Source organism: Chenopodium album, chromosome 8, assembly GCF_948465745.1.
Source record: "Chenopodium album chromosome 8, dcCheAlbu1.1, whole genome shotgun sequence".
NCBI lineage: Eukaryota > Viridiplantae > Streptophyta > Magnoliopsida > Caryophyllales > Amaranthaceae > Chenopodium > Chenopodium album.
The window spans coordinates 55,739,257-55,766,349 of record NC_137841.1 but is presented as its reverse complement, the minus strand read 5'-3'; the positions used below and the strand labels follow the sequence as shown (position 1 = coordinate 55,766,349).

The window sequence follows — 27,093 nt, the reverse complement described above, 5'->3', positions numbered from 1 at the left end:
TAAAAGAGTTTGATTGACTAATTACTATATTTGCTACATTTTCATTGGTTTAATGTTTTAATTAAGAGTGGCAGGAAAGATAAAATGAATGGAGCCAAGTTTTTGGTGATTGAATATTTGACAACTACTCCATATGATGACAGAGTTTGTGATATTACACAAAGATGGCTGGTAAATCCATGTTAAAAAAAATTGAGATTTAAAGCTTTTGTTATTTCTACTCCTCTATTTTATAAGTGTTACACTTGATTAAACACGTTTAGTGAGGCATAACTGAATAACTTTGACCAATCTATCTAATTATGCGTTAGTACGTCCAAATTACTCACAACTTTGGGGTATTATTTGTGACATATAAAATATTCCAAAGTTGCGAGTAATTTGGACTGGAGGTAGTATTATGAAATTATACATCATGCCGAATCCAATAATTATACTATATCTGTTTTATATTAATTAACAAACGGGTATTTGGTGTTATTTGTGAGAAAAAAAAAAAAACTTGTATTACAATTAATATGAAAAGTACTTCCTCCGTTCTTTATTACTTGACCCGCTTTGACTTTTACACTATTCACCACCCTCCTTTGACCGTCTTTTGTGAATAATATATAAGGAAAAATATATTCATGTATGATATTTTTGGATTCGTCTCAATAAGTACTATCATAATATATAACTTTTATAATTTTTACTTATGGAGAATTTAAGTTATTGATCGTTAAAGTTTTGCATTGGCAAGCGTGATAAAAGAAACAGGTCAAGTAAAAAAGAACAGAGGAAGTATATATATATATATATATATATATATATATATATATATATATATATATATATATATATATATATATATATATATATATATATATATAATCAAAGTGTAAATAGTGAAAAAAAAAAAACAAAGTGTACCACTTACAAAAACACAAAATGACTAGGGCTTGTGTAAAACTTTTTTTTTTTTTTTTCCATTTTTGAATAACGGTTAATTCTTAGGTTCTAGAAGTCTACTCTTTCAGTCCGTTTTCTTGGCACCATGGGCACACTTGGAGAATTAATTTTGGTTGACACACCGCTATGTGAGAAGAGCATAAAAAATTGTGCTCTCACATAGGATGTGCCAAAATAGACTTATGATGTGCCAAAATCATTTCCCACACACTTGTTGCAAGTGTTTCTTCACTTTTTGGGTCAATGGTGCTAAATAAAGGGAATAACTCTTTCAGTTTTCTAGGCACCATGGGCACACTTGTCGCAAGTGTTTTTTGGGTCAAACGGTGCTAAAAAAAGGGGATAAAGAGAGTTATATCACTTATATGCAAAAAAGATGATCAATTTTGGCATGTAAAAATAATGTTAAAATGAATTTCAGAAAAAACAATTGTAAATAAAAAGGATAAATTCAGAATTTGGCTTGGGTCAATGTTGAAGGATGCGTGTCTTGTAAGAACAGATAACCTATATTCATGGCTAATTGACTATTAGACCGTTCTTCTGGCTGCCGTAAATGAAAATGGCAGTGTTGAAATATGGCTTGCACATGAATGGACAATAGTTTGTGCAATGTACTTGCTGAGTTGCTGATGGATCAGTATAAACCGGAAAGGCGATGTGTTTTCATAACCTGATATCAAGCTTTGCCTCGAAACATTTCACTATACAAGATGTCAAAAATTACAACATACTTGGTGAATAATTTCCCAATGTACGTCAAAATTGGATATGATACATAGGAGAGAAAATAAATTAAAGTAAATTACTGGATTGCCTATTACAAAACTGCATCAGGAAGAAAGGCAAAACTACAAATTTACAGCGCAAATCAAATGAATAAATTACATGGGTGTTAAAGAAAATATGTGTCAGGCGTATCATATTGACGCCCTTTTTCTGGTGGAAGCAGCCCCTTAAAAGCGGAGATGTGCACCCTTCCCATCTATCTCTAGCTTCAAAGTTGATCATTATGCTACAAGAAGTCATTGTTACAAGCTGTCACCGAGTTCCACTAAACTTTCATTAAAAATTTTCAGCCAGGGAGGCTTCACCAGGCTAATAAAAATCGCCGTAAGGAATCTGGAAATATGCAAGGGTGGGTCTCTTTTTTCCAAGATTCTCTTCTTCCAGTGTACAATTAACAGAGGGTATTACTCAGGCAATCACTCTCCAAAAATGAACCAAACATCATATCCAGATCTGGGAATCCAGAGAATAATTAGAAACAATGTTGAAAACACCAAGTACAGATTTTTACAAGCAAGATTGTATAAGTTAACAGATATATAAGATCTAAAACACAACAATCAACATATTCAATCTACGGGAGCAGTTGACTCAACAATTCATGAACATAAACATATAAATAAACAAAATGTCTGGTTGACCTCTTTGGATTGCCAACCACCAAGAGGGAGAGATGTGTTTCAAGGTATGGGTGAGGCTCAAGATCATTTCCCAAAAATGACAATCTACAAGTTTTGTCTATGGAAAAATAGATCTCACTAGAAAATTTTTTTACAAGAATCCACCTGCGCACAAGGCCACAATAAAGTGTAAATTAAACCAAACAAAGATAATAAAACAAAAATCTAGCATTCTCATTTGTTGAATGTCTAAAAAATCATGTAAGAGTCAATAGTCAAATATCAAATATTTAGCTAGCTCATAAACAATTGCCCTCTTTATTCCAACCAAGTACCGGGTTCTCTTTGGGTTGACCTAGAATGAGTAAAAAAGAGTATGGAACATGTGTTTGTTATCGTAATCCTTTTTTATTTATTTACAATGGTAAAGATAAAAAAATAATAAATAATAAAAAATTAAAAAAAAAAAAAAAAAACATTAGGAAACCCTCCTCACGAGGGGAATTCCTAATGCGTTATCATAATTCAGTATGATAGTGGCTTTATCTATTATTAAAAGTATGTATGGATGTAGTTCAAGTCTTCACATTAAGTCACGACCTAATGTCAGCCTTTTAACACCAAGCTAAGCTTGGTCTAGTGGTAAGATTGTCACCTTTCAACCTTGAGGTTGGGGGTTCAATCCCCACTAGGGACACTTTTGAGGGTGGGGATCCCTTACCCTCTCCCTTCACTCTCAAAGTGACTGACCTGCAAATACCGGAGCAAAAAAACCGTGAGGGTTGAGGTACGGTCAGGTCAGGGTCTTTCTCCTTACTTAAAAAAAAAAAAAAAAATGTCAGCCTTTTAACTCCTTTTCCTAACAGCACATATACAATAGCCTTTCTCTAGCCTGGAGCCTGGAAAAGCAAACTCTGATATAAGAGACGGTAAGGCCCCTGTCCCGAGCCTTGTTTTCTAAGCGGACTAATAGTCCAAGCCTCTTGGTTCAAGGAAGGGAAAGCCTTACGAGGACCAATCAGGTCTATTTGCTGGCTGGCTAGACATGTTGTAAGAAGAGAATAAACAAAATCTATTTGATTGACTTTTAGAACTCACTTTTGGTTTGCTCCAATAGGTACTTCGAATCCTAGTAATTTCTAAATCAACTACCCCTGATTAAGGATTATTTGATTTAAGAAACAATTCAGGAGTTAAAACAAAAAATGACTAACAATTAAAATTAAATTAATAAAAAAAGCACTTTTTGAAGAGTAAACCGTGGAAATATCATCTCTACCTAAAATGACCAACAATTATCCAACAGAAACAACTACATAGGAAGCAGAGATACCTGTGCAGACGAAGTCGTATGTGAGTGAAGCAACCAAAGGAATGAGGAACATAAACTGATGTCAGCCTCTGATAAAACTTTACAGCAATTCTGCTCACAATTTCAATTCATAAATGTATCCTTAATCCTGAACTTCACCCCAATGTTGAACTTCATTTTGTTTAGCTACTGAAGAGTAATCAGACCTTATATCATCTTCATTGATACCTCTCACCCGAAATGTGGGAGCCAAAGTAGGGTATCATAACCTAAACAGCAAATGGTCAAAACCAAGACACAATTTTGCTCCTAACCCCACATCTCAGTCACATTCTCTGCTTCTTTCAACAACAGAAAACAAGACCAAGAGCATCGAGAGACAAGCAACGTCTCAAAATCTCTTTCATTACAATCCACTACCAAAATCATTTGACAACTGAAGTATCCCACGCATCTGAAGATATGGGTTCTCCAACAGTTTTTCATTGTTGCTCTGCAGTATAGAGTTAAAAAGAAAAGATAAGGACAGTCAAGCTAGGTGATAGATCCATCATAATACCAAAACAGGAGATAAAACAGAGTTGCATATAGTCACATCATGCATGCAACCACAGGTACTTATTTTCTTTATCCTTGGTAATACAACAGTCATTCTCGCTTGCCAATGCACATATTATATCATTAATATCTTTTATTATACATTCGTAAAAATTATAAAATAATTAATATTGTGAAAGTATAAATCAAGCCAAACCTAACAAGATCCCACATGACTGATTTTCTAACGTATAGATCACAAAAGGTGGCTAAAGGAGCTTGTGTGAATAGTGCAAAATCTCAAACGTTGCAATTAAAAAAAAATTGGAGGAAGTAGTTAGACTATACCTGCTGAGCCCTAAAAACAAGTTGCTGAAGTCTACGTTGGTAATTTTCAAAATCTGCTGTCATCATCCTCTGCAATTACGTATACAGAACTATTTGTAAATATTTATAATAGCTATTTCGAAGAGACTAAAGTCACACATATAAAAGAACAATTAGACACAAAATAAAATTTCTTGCCTTCAAAAGGAAGGCAGAAGAGTAATAAGCCACCCTCGAATCCGTATCATCCAAAAGTTGTCTGCAAAAGAGAAAGTGCTCATTTCTTTGACTTACTCATGGACAATATAAATCTCTTACAGAAAAACGAGGTATTACCTGAAAAAATCTTCACCATCAACTTCTTGAAAAGCATCAGAATCTGCTGTGCATTTTGCAATTAGAAGTAAAAGAAGGGCAGCACGAATATCAGATGTTGCGCCCGGGAGGTTTCCTCTTCCTTTGCTGCCAACAGAAACTCCAAGAGCAACGTTATCTGTGGCAGCACCAGCAAGTTGAATCAAGGGCCAATAAAATAAAACAGCTGGAACACGTGCAACCAACTGCAGTGGAACAACAACACTTCCTTGAAGAAGCAAAGCGGCCATCGATGATGTCTCACAAACTAATGATCTACAGGAGTTATCAACATCCTCAAGTCCTCTACGATGAATAGTCTCTTGCAAGGGAACGCATTCGCCTAAATTGGCCTTATTGTTAATATCCATGGTATTAGGACCTCCACCAAGATGACCAGCATCTGTAGATGCTGGAGGGACTTTCAGGCAGAGCTGGGAGAATAGAATGTCACACATCTGCACAGAGATGGCAAATAATCATATTTCATTTTAAAGAAACATCTTCAAAATCGTTTCCCATTCATGCCATACTAATAGTAGCTTAGACTACACAAACATAGAATACAGCTACACACAAGAATTAACTATTGTAATTACTGCTTAAACAACAAAGAACACATCCCATGAATTCAAAAGGTTCCTTCTGCCTAAATACAGGCACATCATTTCAAATATGTATAGCTGTGGGCTCAAAAAGCTCAGTGCAGCAACAATCAATATGTAATGCAAAATTTCAAAAGTTCTGAAGCTTTCTTGGGTTTTTGGTGAAAGATGATCAAATTAATTCAATGAGTAATAAAAGTTCAGTGGGGGGAGGGGGCTATAGCCAGGTCTATGGAAAACAAAAGCTACTCTAAAGTCTATGACTTGCTCTTTGCTGATGAAACGGAATTTTTAAGTTAAAAATTAAAAAATTAAAAATAAATTAAAAATAAAAAAAAAAAGCTTGGATCACAGAAAAAAGGAACTTGTCTAGAAAATTTTGGGTCAGATATTCAAGAAAAAACTGATTTTATTCCCTCAGATATACAACAGATATTAATGTAGATTATATAAGATCAGTTATGAAAAAGCCTAGAAAGAAAAAGCAACCTAGTAGTGGTAGAGATATAGATAGCACTTTATACTTGAAAGATATTCGTTTTTTCAATAAAAATGAGCTGATTCTTTGAATCAAAAACTGATCATTAATATCCAAGTATAGTCGATATGATGCAAGCTACAGAGAAACTTGAGGTGTTGCCCTCAAGTATTTGAGAAGATCAAATTCAATCAGTTCTAGTTTGCTTGGAAAGTAACATTTGGCTTTTTTTTTAATTAATTAATTAATTTATTTTATAGGTTCTATGGGCATAAAATGCAGCATCTTCAGCAGTTCCATCTTCTATACAGTTTTTTATATTTGGGGATCCTTCTCAGAGAAATAAATTTTGAGACCCAATTGCTCAGAAGATCCATAAAAGACTCAAAGTTGGAAATCTTACTTTCAATCCAAAAAGGAAAGATTGACCATGGCGAAAAGCACATTGTCCAGCTGGTCTTTGCATTTAGAGGAATACAAAAAGAGAAACCAGTGGACCTTGAGGTATTTCTTTATAAGTTGAGCCAAGCTCTTGATCAAAGTAAAACACTAACACCTCGATTTCTTTATTTTATATAGGACATTGATAGCCATAGGTCATTATCAGGGACGGCGTTTCGCATCAATTAGCATGACTAATCCCAAGACTAATCATGATATATACTGAAAATAAAATGGGAATGATGATCTCAGAGCCTAGGATCTTTCACTTTAACTCTAGCAGATAGAATGAGAGAAAGAGAGATAATATATTGAATAGAAATCTATTCCTTTTTGTCATTCCAATCAATGTATCTACTTCTACTATGCATTAGAAACCATTCTCTCATAATTCAGTTCACTAACAAACCAATGTTCTTACTGAGAATTTTCCTTAATAGTTGATATGAGACTCTTATAACACAGGACAGAAGAAAGCTATTTGTAATGGAAATATACAATTCCCAAATCCTATCCATCTAAATCTCTATACTAATCAGGGGGCCCTTCGGTTTCCATGAATTAAAAAATTAAAAAGGAATAAATTCCCTTATTTCCCATAGTCGATGTTAATCAAGGTGAATCAATTCAAGATCTATTTTCCCTATTTAAACCATATAAATAAGATTCAAAATCCTTTTCTCGATGTCTTAAATCATTTCCCTTCATGTTCTCTTATTTTTTTTCCTTTCCATGTATGAGAGCCAGGCGGCTCTTGACTGGAGAAGATCCCAAAAATATCCCTACTTTAACACACTGCTTCTCCCAACCCAGAAGAGAAAAAGGCTTTACTCATTTGTTGACCACAGGATATTTGTTGAACTATAGAATTACCAGAATTATTATCCACCACTGATCCTTTCTAAACAAGTTATGGGCCAATGTGCATAAATGGGTGGAATTTTGATCTTCAAATGCTGAGTCCCCAACTTAAACTTATTAGTTCCTAAATTAAACTTCATTTCCTATGGCCTACATTGATGCATTACCAACCCTCACTTGATCTAACCCACTTCAAACATGCCACAAGAAATAGTGATTTGCACATATATAGCAATATTATTCTTTACCCCCCAAGATAGTATTTCTTGACACAAGAAATAGTAATAAATCATGTTTCTGAGTCTAACCAAGATAGTTTTTCTTGACACAAGATATAGTAATATTATTCTATGGACTACTAAGATTGACATCACAAAAATTTGCTTAGTATTTTATATAACAGAACTAGAGAATTTTTAGCGTCCATGAAACCAGCCCCCAATTTTTTTTTTTTATTATTATTATTATTATTATTATTTTTTTGAAACGGTACCATGTAAGAAATAATAAGAATCCACGACAACTATAATGGTGGCAGAAAATGTATCTCTTTTTGCACAAATGAGAGCAAATAGTTTACTGTCCCATGTACACGCTTCTTTGAAAACACCCAAAAAAGGGGAAAAAAAAAAAGGAAACATACAATTTTTGTTTTATCTAAAATCTCTACTACTCACATAAAACACTAGAAGCCTATCGTATCCAAAGTGTTATTGTATCAAGAACACCATGGTCAGGTAAACAGGTTAGTGGGCAATGGTTCACAAATTTATAACTGACATATCAATGCAGCCAGGATTGAGTATAAAAGTAGGAGCAGGATTGAGGAGTATACCTTCAAGATGTTGAAGTGATCAGTCTCATTTATCTGAGCCACTAAAGACAAGCAACTACTCATGATGTCTATCACTGAATTTGCCTTTTGAAGGCAATGATCTGGAAGACTATCGCCACCGTTTCTGGTTGAACCCTCAAGCTCATTCTCATCCAAAAGACACTTGCATCGCATAAGAAGTACTTCCAAAACAAACAGGAACCCTGCTCTGATTGTGCTGTCCTTTGACTTCAGCAAGCCACACATAAGCCAGATAGACATTGGAATATCAGAGAGAGCAGAAGAATCTTTCAGGTCAACTAAGGCAATTTGCTGCTGCAAGCTACTGATGCTCAAAAACAAATTTCCATCACTCCCCTCACTAATTTCAGAAACAAGCAGATCGCCCAACCAAATATATCCATTCTGACGGCAAGCTATTCTATCAGAATGAAGAAGAGAGTGCAATGTAGCCCACGATAATTTAGCGTCGTTGCTAACATTTCTTCCTATGACTCCATCGTCAATGCTTTTCAAAAGTTTATATGATTTGGTGTGCTGTCTCATATCAGAAAACTCTTTCTGTAGGTGAGTAAATGAGCTTATAATTGAATCAAACTCACTCATAACCTTCTCGAGGATCTGGATATAAGAAGGCAATACCAAAATAGATTAAAATGCGAACATCTTGAAGCTTAGATTGGTAACATTTGACAAACAACCTATAAAGGCCAAAACCATTAACAAACCAGCAACAAAGTAACAGCTTCAGGATTTCTTCAAGAAAACGCATGGCTAATAAGTCTCAATTAATATTTGTATAATATCACAGAACAAATTCTTTAATTCATATGAACATTTGCAGATAATAAATCATACAAGATGAAATAAAGAGGGAACCAAAATGAAGAAGATTACGGTGTTCAGTTGTTCACTGTCTGAGTATCTGGACAATGCAGAAGAAACTGATCTTCTCAAGAGTTCTCCAATTCTATCAACTCCTAGATTAACAGAAATATGGAAAGCTTCAGGAGCATTGGCAAGAGACAGCAAAGTCGCAAGGGGTTGAATCTCATCAACTAAATACTCAGGGCCTCCAGTAGCAATATTTGCTACGTTAATGTGATGCAAAACATAGTCAAAAAGCAATGAATAAAGATTTCTCTTCTCCTCCCTTGTTCTAGCAAGTGAATACTGCATTGAAAAGTGACAAGACAAAATTAGAAGGGAAAAGTGCACTTGGAACTCAGAAGTACAGAATATTGAAATATTAGAGCGTACATGAACATCCTTGACAGAAAATGTTAAACTGACAGTGAACTATATTCTTTTGCAGTTTTGCTTATATCAGTTAAATTTGGAATGAGAATTTAATTTTAGTTAAAAGACTAATTGGCTATCATTTTTTTTTTTATCTCAAATATCCTATCAATGGCTATGCAATGCCCCAATTACACTTAAAGGATAATGTCAACAAATAAATTAATAATTTGTCTATTCCATCTAAATACAGTACACAACTACACATTACATCTAACATATCTATCCCCAGCAATTAATAGGGATACCTTTATATGTAGAATTGGAAGGAAATTAACATATAAAAAATAAAAATAATTAAAAGGGTGTTTAATCTGCAGTCCGAGTGTCTGAATCATCAAAAGAGTGAGATCAAATTTTTGGCAAAATATTGAACCGATTATAATGGTCTATCAACAATAGAATTTCAAGCAATTCTACAACTAACAAACCATTTAATCAGATCCTTTCCTGATTTAGAAAAAAAAAGGGGGTATAGAGGAGCTGAGACAAGCACACATGGGGAGTTAAGATCCTGTACAAATGACAGCATACCTCCAGGAAGATAAAATCAATCCCTCCAATCATATCAACTTGCTCTGCAAGGAATTTGGGGGTACTTGTAGTAATTGTACCCTGTTCATCAGGAAGATCATAGAACATCCTTGCTAATATTGATATGAGCTTCGAATGGACAACTTCGGCCCATGAGCTCATTCTACTAACTTCTAACAATGCCTTTACAACCTGAAAATGGATAAAAACAAGAGATACCAGTCAACGGATTAAACCATTGAGAAGAGCATAGGGTAAATTAATCCATTCTCTCGATTTTCGATTATGTAGGTAGGTAATATTTGAAAGTATATATATCCTCCATGTCAAATGATTTACTTTTGTACTATTACTATACTAACTTCAACTGCATATTTTTACTAATTACAGAGAAGCAAATGTTATAAAGTACTATAATAGCTTTGACAGCATATGTTTACTAATTGAGAAGCAACTTTCATCAAGTATTAGTACAAAACTAATTGCAGCAATTATAGTTTCGTACCACTCTGCATCAAAAACTTTATTAATTAAAGAAGCAAATGATATCAAGCAAAATGTTGTCTAATTAATTTCACTGTATAATTCAAAATATCAACTTTTTAAATCTTCCACTTTCAATTAATTAGGGATATTTATGGTCATAGTTCTGCATCAGCATGTGTGCTAGTCAAAGTAAATAAACGCTTGCCATACAGATTAAACAACTAAATCTACAAACATCAACATTTCGTGATAGTAAACACAAACACCCCCCCCCCCCCCCCACAAAGAGACAAAGACAGACAGAGAAAGGAGAGAGAGAGAGAGAGAGAGAGAGAGAGAGAATAAAAGAGGAAAGCTGCCATCAGATCGTTTCTTTCAGCTAATAATTTCAAAAGAGCACGCAGCTAAAAAATTAAAAGCAAAATATAGACCCTATTTACGAAAGGAAATGACTCACCCTTATATCAAGGCCTTTCAGTCGAATCCTTCTTATTTTGCCTCCATCACAAACAAAATAAAGCAAACAACTTAAAGCAGATGCCCAGACAGATTCTTGTTTCTCTTCGATCTGCGAATTTCAAACACATAAGATCACAGAAGTTATAAACCAGAAATTCAATGAGGTAGTTTAACAATCTAAAACAAGTAGGATACATCATTATTTCTCTATCTAACTAACTACAAGCATATATGACAACTATACTTCAGCTGCTTGCGTTACTAGCACATATTTATCAAGTGTCTTTAGAGAACAGAAGACAGCTACAAAGGTATATCCAGGAAAAATATAGCTTTTTCATAATATTATGAGAACCCTCGGCTAAGACAAAGATGGCTAAAAACTTAGGGCTAACTTAGTATACTGAAGTGGTAACCAAGCATACAACCCAGTGATAGGGGTGTAAATGCACTAGAAAATGTCCTATGTCCAAAGTCCAATCCAACCTAATCAAATAACCCAAACAAACGCTTTCACCTGATTAACCTTAGCTTTTCAAATGGAAGTAAAAAGATGAAAAAGATGACAATAATGCATTTTCAATAGGTGTTCTAACAAAAGGAGTCTCCAAAAAACTTGTTGAGGTAAATAGTCTTCTTTACCAACAAGTCAAATACCCTATCTTGTTCTAGAGTATTAAGGGGTTGCCCCTATTGTTACTGGTTTCAAATGATTGATAACCTCGCTAACGTAACTCAACAAAACAATAAAGAAGTTATCCTCAAATAAATTAAACAAGTTAAATTGCTAAAGAAACAAATAGGTAAACATATGACAAAAGATGCAAATGCTTTTCATTAATTGAGAGATAAAGTCAAGGCTACAATTGTAAAGTCGAAGGAAAGATCACCTCCATGTTCATACAATTGGAAGGAACGGCCTAATCTTCAGCACATATTAAGGTTTTACTTTAAAAAAATGAAATGCTTTTGTTGATTGATTTGCTAATACTTCTTTCCTAGACATCTTCCTCTATTTATAGACACATATAGTGCGGTTTATCCCACTAACTCTAATAAACGCCGGACGGTTATGTCTCTTGGCGCCGGTCTTCATAAAATTCGAAATGTTCTAGTTGCTTCTAAACCAGCTCCATTCCATCTTTAGGGATTTCTTTTTGGGCCTTGTTGTTAAGTCACATTTTCCATCGTTGGACTATATCATTTTATGAGTCAACCCTTTATTAGTCAAGTGCCAAAGTAGAAAATAAGTTGAGAAATTTAATTTGGGTGTAACAAATGCCCCCATAATTTTAGTGGTTGATGGCGTTTGAAACCAGACAATGAGACAAATCATGACTTAACTTAGCAAAATTATATAAGTATTGAGTGTTTAAACACTAAAATTAAGAAATATAGAAAGCATTCAATTTAACTTCATATAATATATATTTAAATAAGAAGGAAAAAAAAATCTTAACACGTTGGTGATGATGAAGAAATTGAAGGAGTTGAAGTTCATCACATGAACCCAGATCAACCCAGACCAAGTTGCAATTTTCAAGTCTGGTCTAGGGCTGAAAAATCTGGTTATGTGTTACAAGAATTTGGTACTTGAATGTGCAAATCACCACCTGGGTGCCGACAGATGCTCTAAGTGGAGACGAAACTACAGGAACATGAAGAGAAACAGATTAAACAAAACAGTTAACAAGCGATGGGTCCAATGCTGCCTTGGTTTGCAAAGGTTGGGCAAGGAAGTTAGGCTGTTTATCTACCTTCTTTGGATATGAAATTGCTGGATAGAACGATTTCATTTTCCAGCAAGTATTATAAGAGATACACACCATGTTGTACAAGTGCACATGCCAGGAAGATGAAATCATCTATCACAACAGAGTTAATCGGGAATTGCTAGAACCTAGCGATGATGAATTTGAAGGATATTTTGAAAATTCTAATCTACAACAGGTGCTGGCTAAAATCAAAGATGATGCTGGTTACTAGGAGGCCTCTCAATAAATATATTTCTGTATATATTTAGGCCTTATTCAAAAGCATTCATGATTCAAGACTCTTACGTTTTGAAATGATCTTTCTTTTGAACATGTTTAATTATATATTACATGAAGTTATGTTGAATGCTTTCTGTATTTCTTAATGTTAGCGTTTAAACAGACTCAATACTTCTATAATTTAGCTAAGCTAAGTCATGATTTGTCTGGTTTCAAACGTCATCAACCACACAAATCAAGGGGGCATTTGTTACACCCAAAATTAAATTTCTCGACTTATCTTGACATTGGCATTTTACTAACAAAGGGTTGACTCATAAAATGATATAGTCCAACGAAGGAAAATATAATTGAACAAGGCCCAATGGAAAGCCCAAAGGATTGAATCGAGCCGGTTTAAAAGCAAATTCGGTGGATATAATTATTACCCATAAGGTGTGTATCAAACTTTCCTCAAAGAAGAAGATCCAACAAAATACTCCTGGGAATTACAAAAGGAGAATAATACCCAGCAAGTTTTTAAGGTCCCCCCAAGTTCCTATCAAAAGTGATGCTCCAAAAATGAAGACTCCAAGAAAAACTTTTACCATTCCTAGCCTTAAAGAAGGAAATAGGAGTAAAAATGAGCAGATGATTGTAAATAGAAAGCAGAAAATTATACTAAATCCACGAAGTACTGTACACCTGCCCAAGAATTCTTCCAAAAAGAATTGCTCTCTCCATTACCACCTTACAATCAGCCAAGAGAGAACAAAAAAAAAAAATGAAACTTGTGAGCTAACTGCCAAGGACTAGTGAAAGGAACTGTAACCCTGCTCAAGAATTCTTCCACAAAACACTCCTCTCTCCATTACCACCTTACAATTAGCCAAGGGGAAAAAATTAAAAATAAAAAAGAGAAAAGAAACTGGTGAACTAACTGCCGAGGACTAGTGAAATGAACCAGAAAAACTGATAGTGCATCCATCGATTCCATCCATTACATTGAATTCCATCCATTACATTGAATTCCATATTTGCTCCACATCTCTTGCTTCCAAAACAGAAAGCAATGCAACCACTTTCCACAAAAACAATATTTTTCAACACCAAATTACCTAAACCCTTGCCATCCTTTTACTTACATCTACAATCAAACCATTTCACATGATCATCCCTCCTCATTCATCTACCCCAGCAGAACACACAAAATCCTCTCATAAGCCTTTTTAGTCTTTTAGCAATACCCAGAATGTTAAAAAGGAAAAGGAAGTGTATAGGTAGATTAGAAGTAAATTTGACTGAGATTAATACAAACCCTAAGGCCTAAAGAAAAGCAAGCACCTCTTGTCTACCAATATGAAAACCTAACCAAACTCTACTCCCCTATGATGCATCCCGCTCAAGACATCAACTAGACAACTACCAAAGAGACAAATAAGTTGAACAAAAATCACCATGCCTCAACCTAAGAGAAGTACAACCACCACCTAGGAAACTCATTAGATAAAACTCAAAAATACACAAAAGAAACACATCCCTGAATCCATCTCCTCCACTAGAATCATTAGATTCGGCTTCCAATAAGCTCAGATGAAGCGTGTCATTTGGTGAACATACCCCAAGAGAAGGTATGTTCTTTAGATTCAAGCTAGGGGTCATTTGGTGATTTAGTAACTATTCCAATAATGTAAAAAAAAATAAATAAAAAAGAAAACGAAAAATAGCAAAGCACGACAGAACATACCTGAACTAGAAGCAAAAGAATCTCATAGAGGATGTTTAATATCCAGGATTCAAAATCATCAATTGCTGAGGAATCCCCGGCGTTTTTGTTAGAATCTGTTCTCTTTCTCTGACTCCCCACTTGAGCCTCGCTGTCCAAGGATAAGTCTTGAGGATAATCTTCGTCAATAGTTGTAACATCATCCAGCACAACAGGCTCCAATAGGTGAGCATGAACAGCAAGATTTAATATCAAGTCAAAGGCACGAGTCCTAGAAGACAGTCTGGGAGAGCAAACCATATCCTGAAAACAAGTTCCTAGGGTTATAAGAGGCACAAATACCAATTTACAAGAATACTATAAGAAAGGTGTATCCAGTCAGTAGTGTACCTCAAGCATAGATAAAGTGAGAGGAGCAGCAGATCCAGGATCCAAAATGTACCTGCAAACAAAAAAGCAAAGAAATAATTTTAGTCCAACAAAATAAGTTAGAAGCAGCAAACAATCACATATAACTCACAAATGTTATAGGTGGTTACTAGGAATACAATAATCACAAGCCGCGAATCTTAAAAAAAATTGACAAATGTTAAATGTCTATTTTACTTGTATGTTATATGACAATTGACGAGCAGTGGATAGTAACCTATTAGTGATAATACCCTATAATTCATGATAATGTGAAATAATAATTTACACAAGGGAAAACATTTTTATATATTGTACAAAAAGATAAAACAGGATCTCCCTTTTTATGTGGAAAAAAATGATGAAATGAAAAGCAAAATTATAAATGAAAACCAAGTATAATTTTCTTTTAATCTAGAATATATTTGATGATGATCACTCCATAGGTGATAAATAAAATAAGCATTACTAATATGTATTTTGTATTTGCAGAGGAAACATTAAAATCTAGAATGAGAATCTCATTAAACCAAAGACCATGTACACCAATAATAGTAACATAGGCACTGTCCAAAAGATAAAGAGTGAGAGAACTTACATGTCAATAACAAGTTTAATAAGGACACTGACAGCCACATCAATGGATGGCTTTGTGCGATGGTTACTCAATCCTGTTGAAATTGTCATTAGATTTGCAGTTGGCATGGAGGTCTCTGAGCAAACAGCTGTTATGACCTCACCCACTTCGGTAGGATTCAGCTTTAGGGGCTGCTGTTCACTGAATCATGCAAAAATTACAAACATTCAGTGAAAACTCTAAATAAGCATGGAAGTTCATATAACCTTTCTAGTTTTATGGCTTTTGCCTATTAATTTTTAAGTACCATTAATTTATATGTAAAGCATGCTATATATTATCAGCAGATAACAAGGCTAACAATCTCACAGCCTCACACGCACTCAAAAAGACCAAAGTAGAAACATAATTCCAGAGTGACAAAGTGGTACATTATTGGGACATGTTATGTGACAGTTTTAATCTACTAAAGTTTGGTTAAAATTGACCACAACAGGAAAGACCCTATTGTAAACAGTTTCAGCAACACATTTGTCATTCAGATATGGACAATATGTATTTTCTAAAAGAGGAAATAGCAATTAGCATAAAAGATTCCAAGCTGATCCTAAAGTCTGAAGTTAGAACCCAATAATTATACCACATTAGCAAGCAACTCAGGAGAGAGCAGCCAAGAAAATTTATCACCTATATGATGATAATCTAAAATCAAAGCATGACAATGATAGCTCTTGCACTTATATAGGTGATAAGAAAATATAAATAAAATAAGGGTGAATTTATCATTCTATCTTGAGCGTTTTGTATGTTTCGTAAGTATTTCTTATTTCTTCAACCCCCCCCCCCCCCCCCCCGTCCCAACAACCCAGATAATAAATATATATAAATAAACAGAATTGAACATAGAGTGTTGAGAACAATAAAGAGCTAAGGATCATTAGATGCATTTCATTTTGGCACTAATATGGAATAACAAGGAAGCAAAGGATATGTAAAATATTAAAATGCCCTCTACTTTACTCCCTCACATTACCCAACCTACTATACTCTTCGAACAGCCTCCAGTTTCAAAATTAGTCTCCGTCTTTATTTAATTATTTGTTTCTTAATCTCTCTCCTCTTGTAAGAAGACCCACTGCACTAAATCCACATTGGATAGATAAATAAATAAATAAAATAAAATAAAATATTAAATCAATAAAATTAACCTATAAACTTCTAGAGGAGAGAGAAAAGAAGATTATAAAGAAGCTCGAGACTCAACAATGGCAGGAACTATTATGCAAGCAACTACTTTGATTTTTTTTTTTTTTCACGATTGCTTTTTGGCTTTATTAAAACTTCAAGCTCGGTGGCTTCAATTGGGATGGAGAACTGAAAAAAAAAACTTCCATAAATTTGCGGTTAATGAAAGGGATGATGCTTTTAACGGAGAAAACTATATTCATTGTTCTTGTTTGATGATTTTGGAGGGTAAAAAAACATACAGAGTAATGAATTCATAAAAGAAACATAGAGGAGAAAGAGTGGATATAGAGGAGAAAGAGTGATATAGCGGAGAGAGAGAAGGGGTTTATTATGTGGAAGAGAGAAAGGGGGAGAGTATAATTGTCATGTAACAATACAAAACTTTAACAAGAACCGTGACAACTAAAAACATAACTTCCCTAAAGGGAATACGTGTCAACCAAAAAAAGACAGAAGAACTTCTTTTCATTTTTTCCCCCCCGACAATGTTTCCCAAGAAGTCTTCTGGAAAGAGCTAAGGCATAACACAGCAGGATCTGTAAAAGGAGTAGTTGTTGATAGCATATGCAAAGTATCCCCAATGTAACAATACAGACCAACAGTATCATCATCCTCAACAGTTCAAAATAAATGCAGCACAATACAACCACATGCATCTGTTCATGTGATCAAGAAAGCATAGAGATTAGAAACATTAAATAATGACCAAGAAAAGACAGCAATGCACCAAATGAGAACCACCATCATTACAATAGGAATTAGGAAGAGACATTTTGCTTCTACGCTAGAGAATAAAGAACAGATAAAATGAATTACAGTCATTATAGAGCCAAATAAGACTCAGATGCATCTCTGTATGGTAAGGAGAAATGAAGCAACTAAACAGGCAAAATCATTCCACGAGTGAAGGGCAACTGTAAGATTTCTGATAGCACTATTAAGCAAAGATGAAGTGGAAATAGTTCAGCAGAATTGAAATTTTCAGCACTCATGCCCTACCTGTAATGACGATATTGAAACAATGGTCGTGCCCGTGGCCGAAATGTGCTCACTGAACAATCCTCCCTGATTAAAAAGAAGAGAACCAGCTATGAGATTCAACATGAGTTACCAAAATTAATACTTCAAACACTTGCACAATGAATATGCATTTCAAGGTATTTGCGTTGTTTTAAACCACCAGCATTACTTGAGCAGATCATTTAGTTATTCAAAGATCCATATTTACTGTTTTAATTAGATAGATAGAAAATTCATCCTAGACTTCTGTGCTCATAAATTTCCCAGTTAACGTCATACCAATTACAAATAAATTTGACTCTAGCATCATTAATATATTCCAGGAAATAAACTTTATTCAGCCAAACAATAGTAAAATTCAAATGCATTCATCTTAAAACCACAGCAGCTAGTTTCACACTACCCTGAAGGACCATAACCCCCCCCCCCCCCCCAAAAAAAAAAAAAAAACCACCACCCCCTTCAACCAATGTACAACACATTCTAGTATTCTACTCCAATGTTGGTAAAAGGCAGTAGAAGCAGTCACCATAGTGTAACAAAAGGTAGAAAGTACCTCATCCACCTCATAGAATTTTGGACCATATGTAGGTTGCTATGTAATAAAATGTTTGATTAACCATTAAAACCTTTTTCATTATGAAACCTCAATTCTTGATACAAACCATTATAATACCTTGTCCATCTTCTTATAAGATTTGAACTAAATAAAACAATCTTCATTACCTGACCACAATCTAAGTACAGGCCACATGACTTATGTTCAGGAGTTACAGTTCATTATTGAAATATAAAACCTTTAGAAACTTCAATTTTTTCACGTTACTTCACTCATCTGTCATCTCCATATATAAGTCACCTTAACTCTTACAATACCAACTATATCTTACAAAAGTTGAAATAATTTGTCTAGCCACAAATATATTAGGAAATAAAGATAATGTGATTAAAGTGCTAACTTAAGGTTCATATGGTGTTTCTACCCTCTGAAAGTGGCCTGTTAATTTAGGTCATTTCAGCACTTGGTAGCTTTCGACTGTCCACCATGTTTGGCAAGATTTCTAGCAATTCAACTATGTTCAACCCATGGTTCCCTAGCTGCAATATATTGTAGTTTAAATAAAATTATAATCGAAGGGATTTGTTCTGACAGGGAGACCTTTAAAACCTTCCATCATGCTTTATCCAATATCACTTCCAGGACAGAACTAACATCTCAGACATACTTCAAAGCCAAAGCCTCAAAGTGCAATTAACGAAGAAAAAGGATAAGTATACAAGAGATGTCTCTCACTGCATATAGTAGTTGTCGAGCTTGGAAAAGGATTAAACACTTAAATCATCCTCAAATGAAAAGCATTTCTTACAAGAAGCTTATAGTAACAAAAAAATGTCCAAGCAATATGCAAAAAACAACATTCCCTACATCGCAAACCTTAGACACAAGAGGGCATAGATAAAATAAGGCATGACACTCGACACCTATGTTTCTCTGCAAACAATACAACCATCTCTAAAGGAAAGCTCATAACTAACAATGCAAAAAACAATACAACCTGTTGTCACCAACTTAACAAGGACATAAAGTCATAAACAAATGTGTGCAATTGTAGTTTATTACCTATCCTAAGCCTATTCAAACAAGTCATCCATGTAAAGCCTCTTTTTTTTTCCAATTTTAAATAAATTCCATAAAGTTTTTAATTCAGTTTCAGCAACAAGAGCCTCTTTTTTTCCAATGGGTGAGCCAACTAGAATCATGTCACCTATTCTCACTCCTCTAGTTCTTCTTCCTTCATGAAGTTCAACTCATTAAAAAAAGGAAGAGGTTAACATTTAGGTGACGATAACACTTATAGCAGGCTATTTTTCTCTCACTACTACCAAGGTTCTTTCTCACACATCCAAGTTTAAACCAAACAACTCTTGGGGAATTCTTAGATCCCTCTTGAAGTTTTCATCGCTTTCAAATCCATGGGTTATGTGCTTCTGTAAGTAAAACAATGAGAGCACACCATATATATATCTTCCTTCCTGATCAAGAGACAAAAAGGGTGGCCACAACACTAATTCTAACTTGGTAAAATAAAGGAAGAAGTGTGTATAAATGCAGATAAAAAATGCCTTTACTTCTGTATAAAAGATTAAAAGAAACCAGATTAAGGGGAGAAGGGGGGGGGGGGGGGGGGGGGGGGGAGCACTTCCAAAAATAACTTGCCATATCTGCTGAGACCCAGATTTGGTCCGTTTAGATGCTGTTATAATTCTCAAGTGATGACGAGCAGAGGCACTGTTGGTGACTGAAGACATTGAGGAGGGCTGCAACAGTTGATCAAGATAAGGCATGTCAGCAGTACCAAAGTGCCTCCACGGTTGGCCTTTTTTTGTATCCAAGTCGGAAACTAGTAGGGCAGCTGCGCCTACGTCAAGCAAATTAGATCTCGTCAAGTCTTGGGTGTTAAAATATTTATCACTGCACCAAAACAAATATTATGATTAGGTCTACAGTTATACAAATACCCTATAATGATCTCAAACTCTTAATTAGAGACCTACAACATGCAATAATACCAGCTATGACTAGATATATACAACATTAGTAATTACCCAACAATTAACTTAGCAGCAGAGTCTTGATCACTTCTCCAGCGCCATTTCAGAACATCAGCAGTAATATATTCTAGATCTTCAACTCCATCAGAATTTTCAATCTTTCTTTGGCTAGGAACAGATAAAGTAGTATCTATCCTTCCTGATGATTCTCCATCACTTGCAGGACTTAACTGAGAATTGAAAGATCTACTCAATAAAGATGACAGCGAAGGAAGAGTCTGCCTTGGCGCTGAAGGGGCTCCTGCAAAAGCTGCTGGTTGAAATGACCGTCTTGGAATATGTTGTGCCACCAAGGAGCGAACATAATTTAGTGACTTCATAAGTGATGCAGAAGCAAAGCTAGAAACAGGCACAGGCGCACCATTGACCGGAGCCTTTGCAGCACTAGATTGCTGGTTCAACGAGTGTGACCATGGCAACAATTTCCGACTCAAACCAATATCACATTCAGCAATTATCTGTACACAAAATTTGTCAATCTGCAGCAACGTCTCTTCACTAGGCTTATATCTGAACATAAGACAGGGGGAAAAAAGAACACAAGGTTTTAAGTCAAAAGCTGTATCAAGGAACAACACTCATCCAACACCTAAGACAAACATAAGAAAAAAGATAGGGCAGCGGATGACAACAGTACCTAGCTCTGGAACAATCAATCAGGTAAATAGTTTATAGCCTTTGTTGCAATTATTAAAATTTTAAACTATTTTTATATAATGGCAGACTTGTCAGTAATCTAACTCCTTAAGCACTAAAGGTATGTTCTGGCAGACAACCGATTTCATGAATGTCATACATTGCTGTGACACACTGACACCCCCCCCCCCCCACAGCGAATCGAACTACAATTTGAAACCACACGTATAGCTTGAGGTTTGTGAGCATTCCAGACATCTGGGATATGTGAACTGGATCTCTCAAATTGGCATACCAACATTGAAAATCTCCAACATGGTATTCTATATATGCTTGATAGATCTTTTACCATGCTTGATAGATCTTTTACTATGTGAAGGACGGACCAAAAGAGTTTAAGACAAAAAGAGGGTGCTACCCACATTCAAAAGGCAAGCAAGAAGCAGAGTACATTCAAGTGCAGAACTAGAAGCAAAAAAATCACTCTTTGGTTAATAGATCCACAAAAGCAAAAGATACAATTCAAGGGAACAAGAAAATTTTGGCTCAAAACATGGAGACGTAAATACATAAGGCCACTAAAAAGCTCCAGGATACAACAATCACATCAAAGATGCCAGCAACTAACAATAACTTGTGTAGTTCAGAGAGCAAATTTAACTCCATAGTGGAATTAAGCGTGCAAAAAAAAGCTTAAAGCATAGGAACAGAGAAGTGGACAGCTCTCTTCTTATTCTTCAACCATGAGATATTCTAACCAACACTTCCTTCTTTTCACCTAAACACTCCTTACCTAGACTTCAAACTAAATTTGCCACTATCTGAACTTCTAAATTAATATGAAACTGCTGGCCCTAATTTAAGTTTATCTAAGCTAACATACAGTTTTAGTCGCAAATTATTTTGTTAGCTTTTATCCAACCTTTTACTCCTATATTCGACCTAAATTTGCCAGTAACATAAGATTTAAAGGTGAAAAGGACTAGGAGTACATATTTTGGAAACTTTTAAAAATTAAAATGGAAAAAAATGTCTGAGTAGTGCAGCAATTAGAGGTGTCAATTCGGGTGTGTAGGTAGGGTTCGGTGAGGTTGGATCAGGTCTATTTTAAATTTGAGTCATGTTGTGCACCTCCCCAGAGCGGGCTCTCCTTCATGATCACCTACATTCTGCCCAAATCCGAGCCTGTGAGGAGCGTGCGTGCACCTTAGGAGGAGCGGGCGCTCCTCCTCTACATTTGGATTCTGCATTTGATAAGGAACAGGGGAGCGGGCGGGCAACCTTTCAAGAGCGGGCGCTCCTACCTGCAACTTTCGAATCTGCCTCTATTTGATGTAAGCACGAGCGGGCGTGCAAGTCAAGCGCTCCTAGCAATTATATCTCTTGTCTTTGCTATCTCTTGTCTATTTTACTCCCAATTTGCTTAATTTCCAAGGTTAAGTGGATCTCATTCCCTATTGTCTTTTATCACTTGATTTAGAACTATAGTTTGTATGTCTACTTGACGAACCCCCAATCACCAAAAGACTTCAAATTAGCTTAAGTGTTAAGATCTTTAGCAATTATATCTCGTTCCTTGTGGACCAAACCCTTACTTATCATTGTGCTTGGTTTGTGAGGTGTTTGTTTATAAATTTGTTTGATTGAGTGTGGACTGTTGAATGTGCGACCGTTCTAACGCCCATCAATATTAAATCGGGTTTGTAGCTGCAATTCTATCATATAGTGGGTAGAAACACACACGAGTATATTATCATATAAAACAAACAAGAGAAGATAAACAAACCTTAAGAGATGACGTTTTAAGAGTGCCACACACCTTGCAACAACTGCAGGGCTACACAAATAAATAAGAATCAGTGGCTAAACCTGTCATTGTTCTCATCAAACCATAGATGCCTGATGTCTCAAAAAAGACAATTACATATCACAGGGTGTAACAACTCATAAACTTATAGCCCTTACATACTGCTTTTTCTGACATATAGATCAATAGAGCCAAAAATAAGCTAAGACATATTCTTGCAGAGAATGCACTGACTATATATATAAAATAATTTATTAGTTTAACAGTTTTTTTTTTAAGTACTTGTTTTATTAATGCAATAGAATAACTAATATTTAGACATGTAAAAATTGACTTAGCATACACCTATGCAAAAATATAGACACAACCTACAACAAAGACATTGAGGTTAATTAGGCATTGTAAAATATATTAAATATTTAGAGATTATAACTTTATTTTGATTAATTTTATTTAAATGATGTAACATTCTACATCAATTTGTCATTGTACAAAAAATGTCTGATATTGTGTTCATATTCTATAAATACAAATGTGTACTTATAATCAATACATGGAAGTTGTTTTGGATATGATGAGATGGTGAGCAAAAGTAGCTACCTGCGATCTCTCTCGGCAAGAGTATGTTCTAATATAATACAATAGGCAAGGTCTGTCGTTGATGGAGCAGCCAAATAATCCTGATATTCACCATGAACATCAGTTATTTGATCATTTAACATGTTTCATCTCGTCAACAAAATTATTTAACATGTAAGCATAGGTATAACTCATATGTAAAAGCCACAAAAAAAAAGATATATAAATGAGATTTAACAGAATCCGCAATTCACCACTAATATAATAAGCCTATAAGTACAAAATATCAAATCACATAGAAGAAGATAATCTCAACAATTGACCAGGAGTAAAAAGATAGAGAACAAGCTATACTACTGTCCTCCAACAATAGCAACTATAGCACCATCACCCCTTTTTTTTAATATTTGAATATGAGTAGCTCCTAAAAACCATAACAGATATAGTCTACAAGAAAGATAAATTTCACATTCCCAGAACATAAAATAGTCAGCAAAGCATTACTTCCAAACTGCTTTATTCCTAGCTCTTCTAAACCTCACCAGACGCATCTGCATTCCAAAACTGAAAGGAGCAAAACTTTCCCCCAAAGATTGCACACTACATGAAAATGAAGAAAATGCGGGTAGAATCCACAACTGGTTCCACAGTGCAGACAAAGATCCAGTGAGATATAAGGGGCCTGTTAGTATTAATCCTGGCCAATGCTACAGTCCCAAAAAAATAACTGTCTTTCGTATTCTAGAAATTACACACACCATCTATTTTCCCTAGAAGAATAATTGAAACATTAGGGCAGAGTTAAATTATAGTTACACAGGTTCATTGCAGTTCTTTCCCCTTCCCTTATAACGCAACCCTACTTAAATAAAAGGAAAAAATGGGTACTAGTAGAAGTAAAAAGTCCTTTGGTTGTGAGGCACACCAGATATTGCTAAGCTCATAACCTGATTAAAACAACCTTGAACAGGTATTCCCTTGTCAGATTCTCTCTAACTACTACTCAATCTTCAAGAACTTAAAGGATATGTGGATTTAGGACTAGGAAGAAATGAAGATATGCCAGAATACTAATAAGTAATAATACAATTTCTTGCTGCATAAGGAAAATAAGTTCATCAAGAATAGAGTTTTCTGAGATATTATTAATCAGGACAAATTAAATTCTTGTTTTTCTCCAGACTGATACAACTGTTTGGGGGGTAGTGCAAGAGCTGGTCATGAGAGTGGTGAGGAGGGCTCTGGCAATGAATTTGTTTGAGGAAGGAATGAAGGTGGTGATTTTCTTTTGGTATAATTTAGACATCTTTGTTCCCTGATTCCCTAATAAGGGGCAACTCGAATACTCAATCAGCCATTCCCCTAAAATGGGGTGGGGAACTAGGATTCATGGGTTTGGGGGTTTTGAACAATTGAAAGTGTTATGTCAAAAAACAATTGAAAGTGAAGAGAATATCACAAAAATAAAACATAAAACAGCAATACAGATATATAAAGGTGTTCACTTTGTTTTTTCCTTGATTCCTTAAAACCATACAGCCTCAAAAACTATATCTTTGCCCTCAATAAAACCTACTGTCTAGGAATTGATTACAATCCTTGATGACCACCTATAAATTAATAACTCCTTTGCAAGGTAATTCTTCCAATGGCAAAACTCATGCTCATTGCTCATACTCAAAACCATCGATTTATTCAACAATACCATTCTGCATGCTTAAAGCCAAGATAAAACTTGGTTGGAGAAACATATAAATATACTGGTTCCTTGGTTCCATTTAACAAATTCTTTGCCTAAAAGGTAATCATATTTATCATACCAATCAGTTTCTTTATCGACCATGCTTCATGACTACACCAACAGGCCTCCAAAACAAGATGCGCATAACATGCACAACAGGTTGAAGTCGTAGACTACGGAGTAATTTTAAAAAGCGAATATAAAAGTCCTACTCTAACAGCTCCTACGAAAGAATAGTACCCTCTGAAAAAGCTCCAGTGGCACTAAGACAAACACGGTCCATGAACCTAGGCACAAAGCATTCTCGAATAATCAAAGGTTTTGTCACTCTATGAGTAAAACTGAAGAATTAATGATCAGTCTTCATGTCGCAATACTAGAGTCCCACATTGCATTCCCCTACTTCACAACCACCCTGACAAATTACGAAAACTCGGCTCGTGCAAATTAAAGAAGCTCAAAGCACTCAGATTCATATCAAATCAATCCCCAATTGCCACAATTTCAATTAAGCACACAATAAATCCTCCCAAAGCACTCACTTTTAACTTCCAAACCAAAATTCTCAACAAATATAATCAAGCAATCCAATTCATTACATAACAAATAACAAAATACATCCACCACAACAGAAAAACTACAATCAAAACAACAATTAACCTAAAAAGCAGAATTCTAAACAAGCAATTCAAAATCAAAATGCAGACAAAACAAACCCTAGAAAAAACCACGAAAACAAACCCGAAGAGTTCGCGAAGCTTCGGATGCATGAATAGAAGGACTACTAGAAGGATGATGAGACGAAAGAGCAGAAATTGAAGAAAACGAAGACGAAGAAGACGAAGAAGAGAGAGAATCAGCAACAGCACGACGAAGAGGTTCAGGAGGTTTCTTAATCGACGAAGATCTCAGCCTTGAGACAGCACCAAGCTGCAACCTCGCCGACGCCGAAGCCGCCGTTGTTGTAGTGCCTCTTCCAGGGCTACGAGAAGGGCTATTGTAGCGACTCGACATTGAAATTGAAGGTCCTTCAATGGCGGAAATTCAGCGATCAAAGGAATTTCAAGTATGGTAAATCAGTCTGCATTTGAGGAAGAAAGAACAAGTGTTTATGGTTTTTTTATTATAAAAAAATTATAATGTTATTGTGTTTAAGGAAGGATGAATGAATGAGATGTAGAAATTCTTAAATTTCGGTGTGTGAGCACGTATTAGCTGGCAGGCGCTTTGGGGGAGGGGCCAAGGGGATTTCTTGTCAGTGGGAAAGAGAGTGTGATTATGTGAGGTTTACGAGGGTAGTTTTGTCTTTCTACGTGTGGGTCTCCATGATAATGGGTGTTAAACGTCGCTCCCATTTTACAAGGAAACGTTCGTTTTTTTTAAGGAAATTCCATTTTTACCCCTAGCATATAAATACGGAATTTTCACTCAACGACTCACTCATTTTCACTCTATAACCTCATTCACTCTCATTTAATCTCTCTAACTCTCTTACTCTCTAAAATTTTTTTTTAAAAAAAAATCAAACAAAACAAAACCACCTTCATCAACTACCACCTACAACCGCCTACACAAAGGGATGGCTAATCCGCGGCGCATAAGGGTGACTTACGAAAGAAGGAACTTAGTCGGCAGGGGAGGTGTTAGTTGCAGCGGCGAGCAAGTAATTTCTTTTAAAAAAAAAATCGGAACCCAAAACATCCGCCCAGATTTTCCGGACAAACCTGGGAGGGTCCGCCAGAAATTTCCAGATCCTCCTTGGTTTTTCCATAAATTTTAGGCGGAAGTTGGGATCCGCCTAATATTTCCGGAAAAACCAAGGAGGATCTGGAAATTTCAAGCGGATTCTCCCTGGTTTGTCCGGAAAATCTGGGCGG

The 27,093-nt window shown here is 35.4% G+C and overlaps 1 protein-coding gene across 1 annotated transcript; it reads right to left on the bottom strand.

Moving 5' to 3' along the window:
* Positions 1–1,630: 1,630 nt before the first annotated feature.
* LOC145556145 (uncharacterized) lies at positions 1,631–26,345 on the bottom strand. The gene is made up of 18 exons (XM_081617798.1): positions 25,958–26,345; positions 23,497–23,576; positions 22,876–22,926; positions 20,448–20,963; positions 20,055–20,313; positions 17,820–17,881; positions 15,594–15,773; positions 14,978–15,029; positions 14,609–14,890; positions 10,887–10,997; positions 9,944–10,135; positions 9,008–9,283; positions 8,111–8,731; positions 4,873–5,348; positions 4,735–4,795; positions 4,558–4,626; positions 3,694–4,165; positions 1,631–2,193 (listed from the first exon to the last, which is right to left on the bottom strand). The coding sequence occupies exons 1-17, from the start codon at positions 26,228–26,230 to the stop codon at positions 4,079–4,081; spliced, it is 3,648 nt and encodes a 1,215-aa protein (XP_081473924.1). The 5' UTR covers positions 26,231–26,345; the 3' UTR covers positions 1,631–2,193; positions 3,694–4,078.
* Positions 26,346–27,093: the final 748 nt, after the last annotated feature.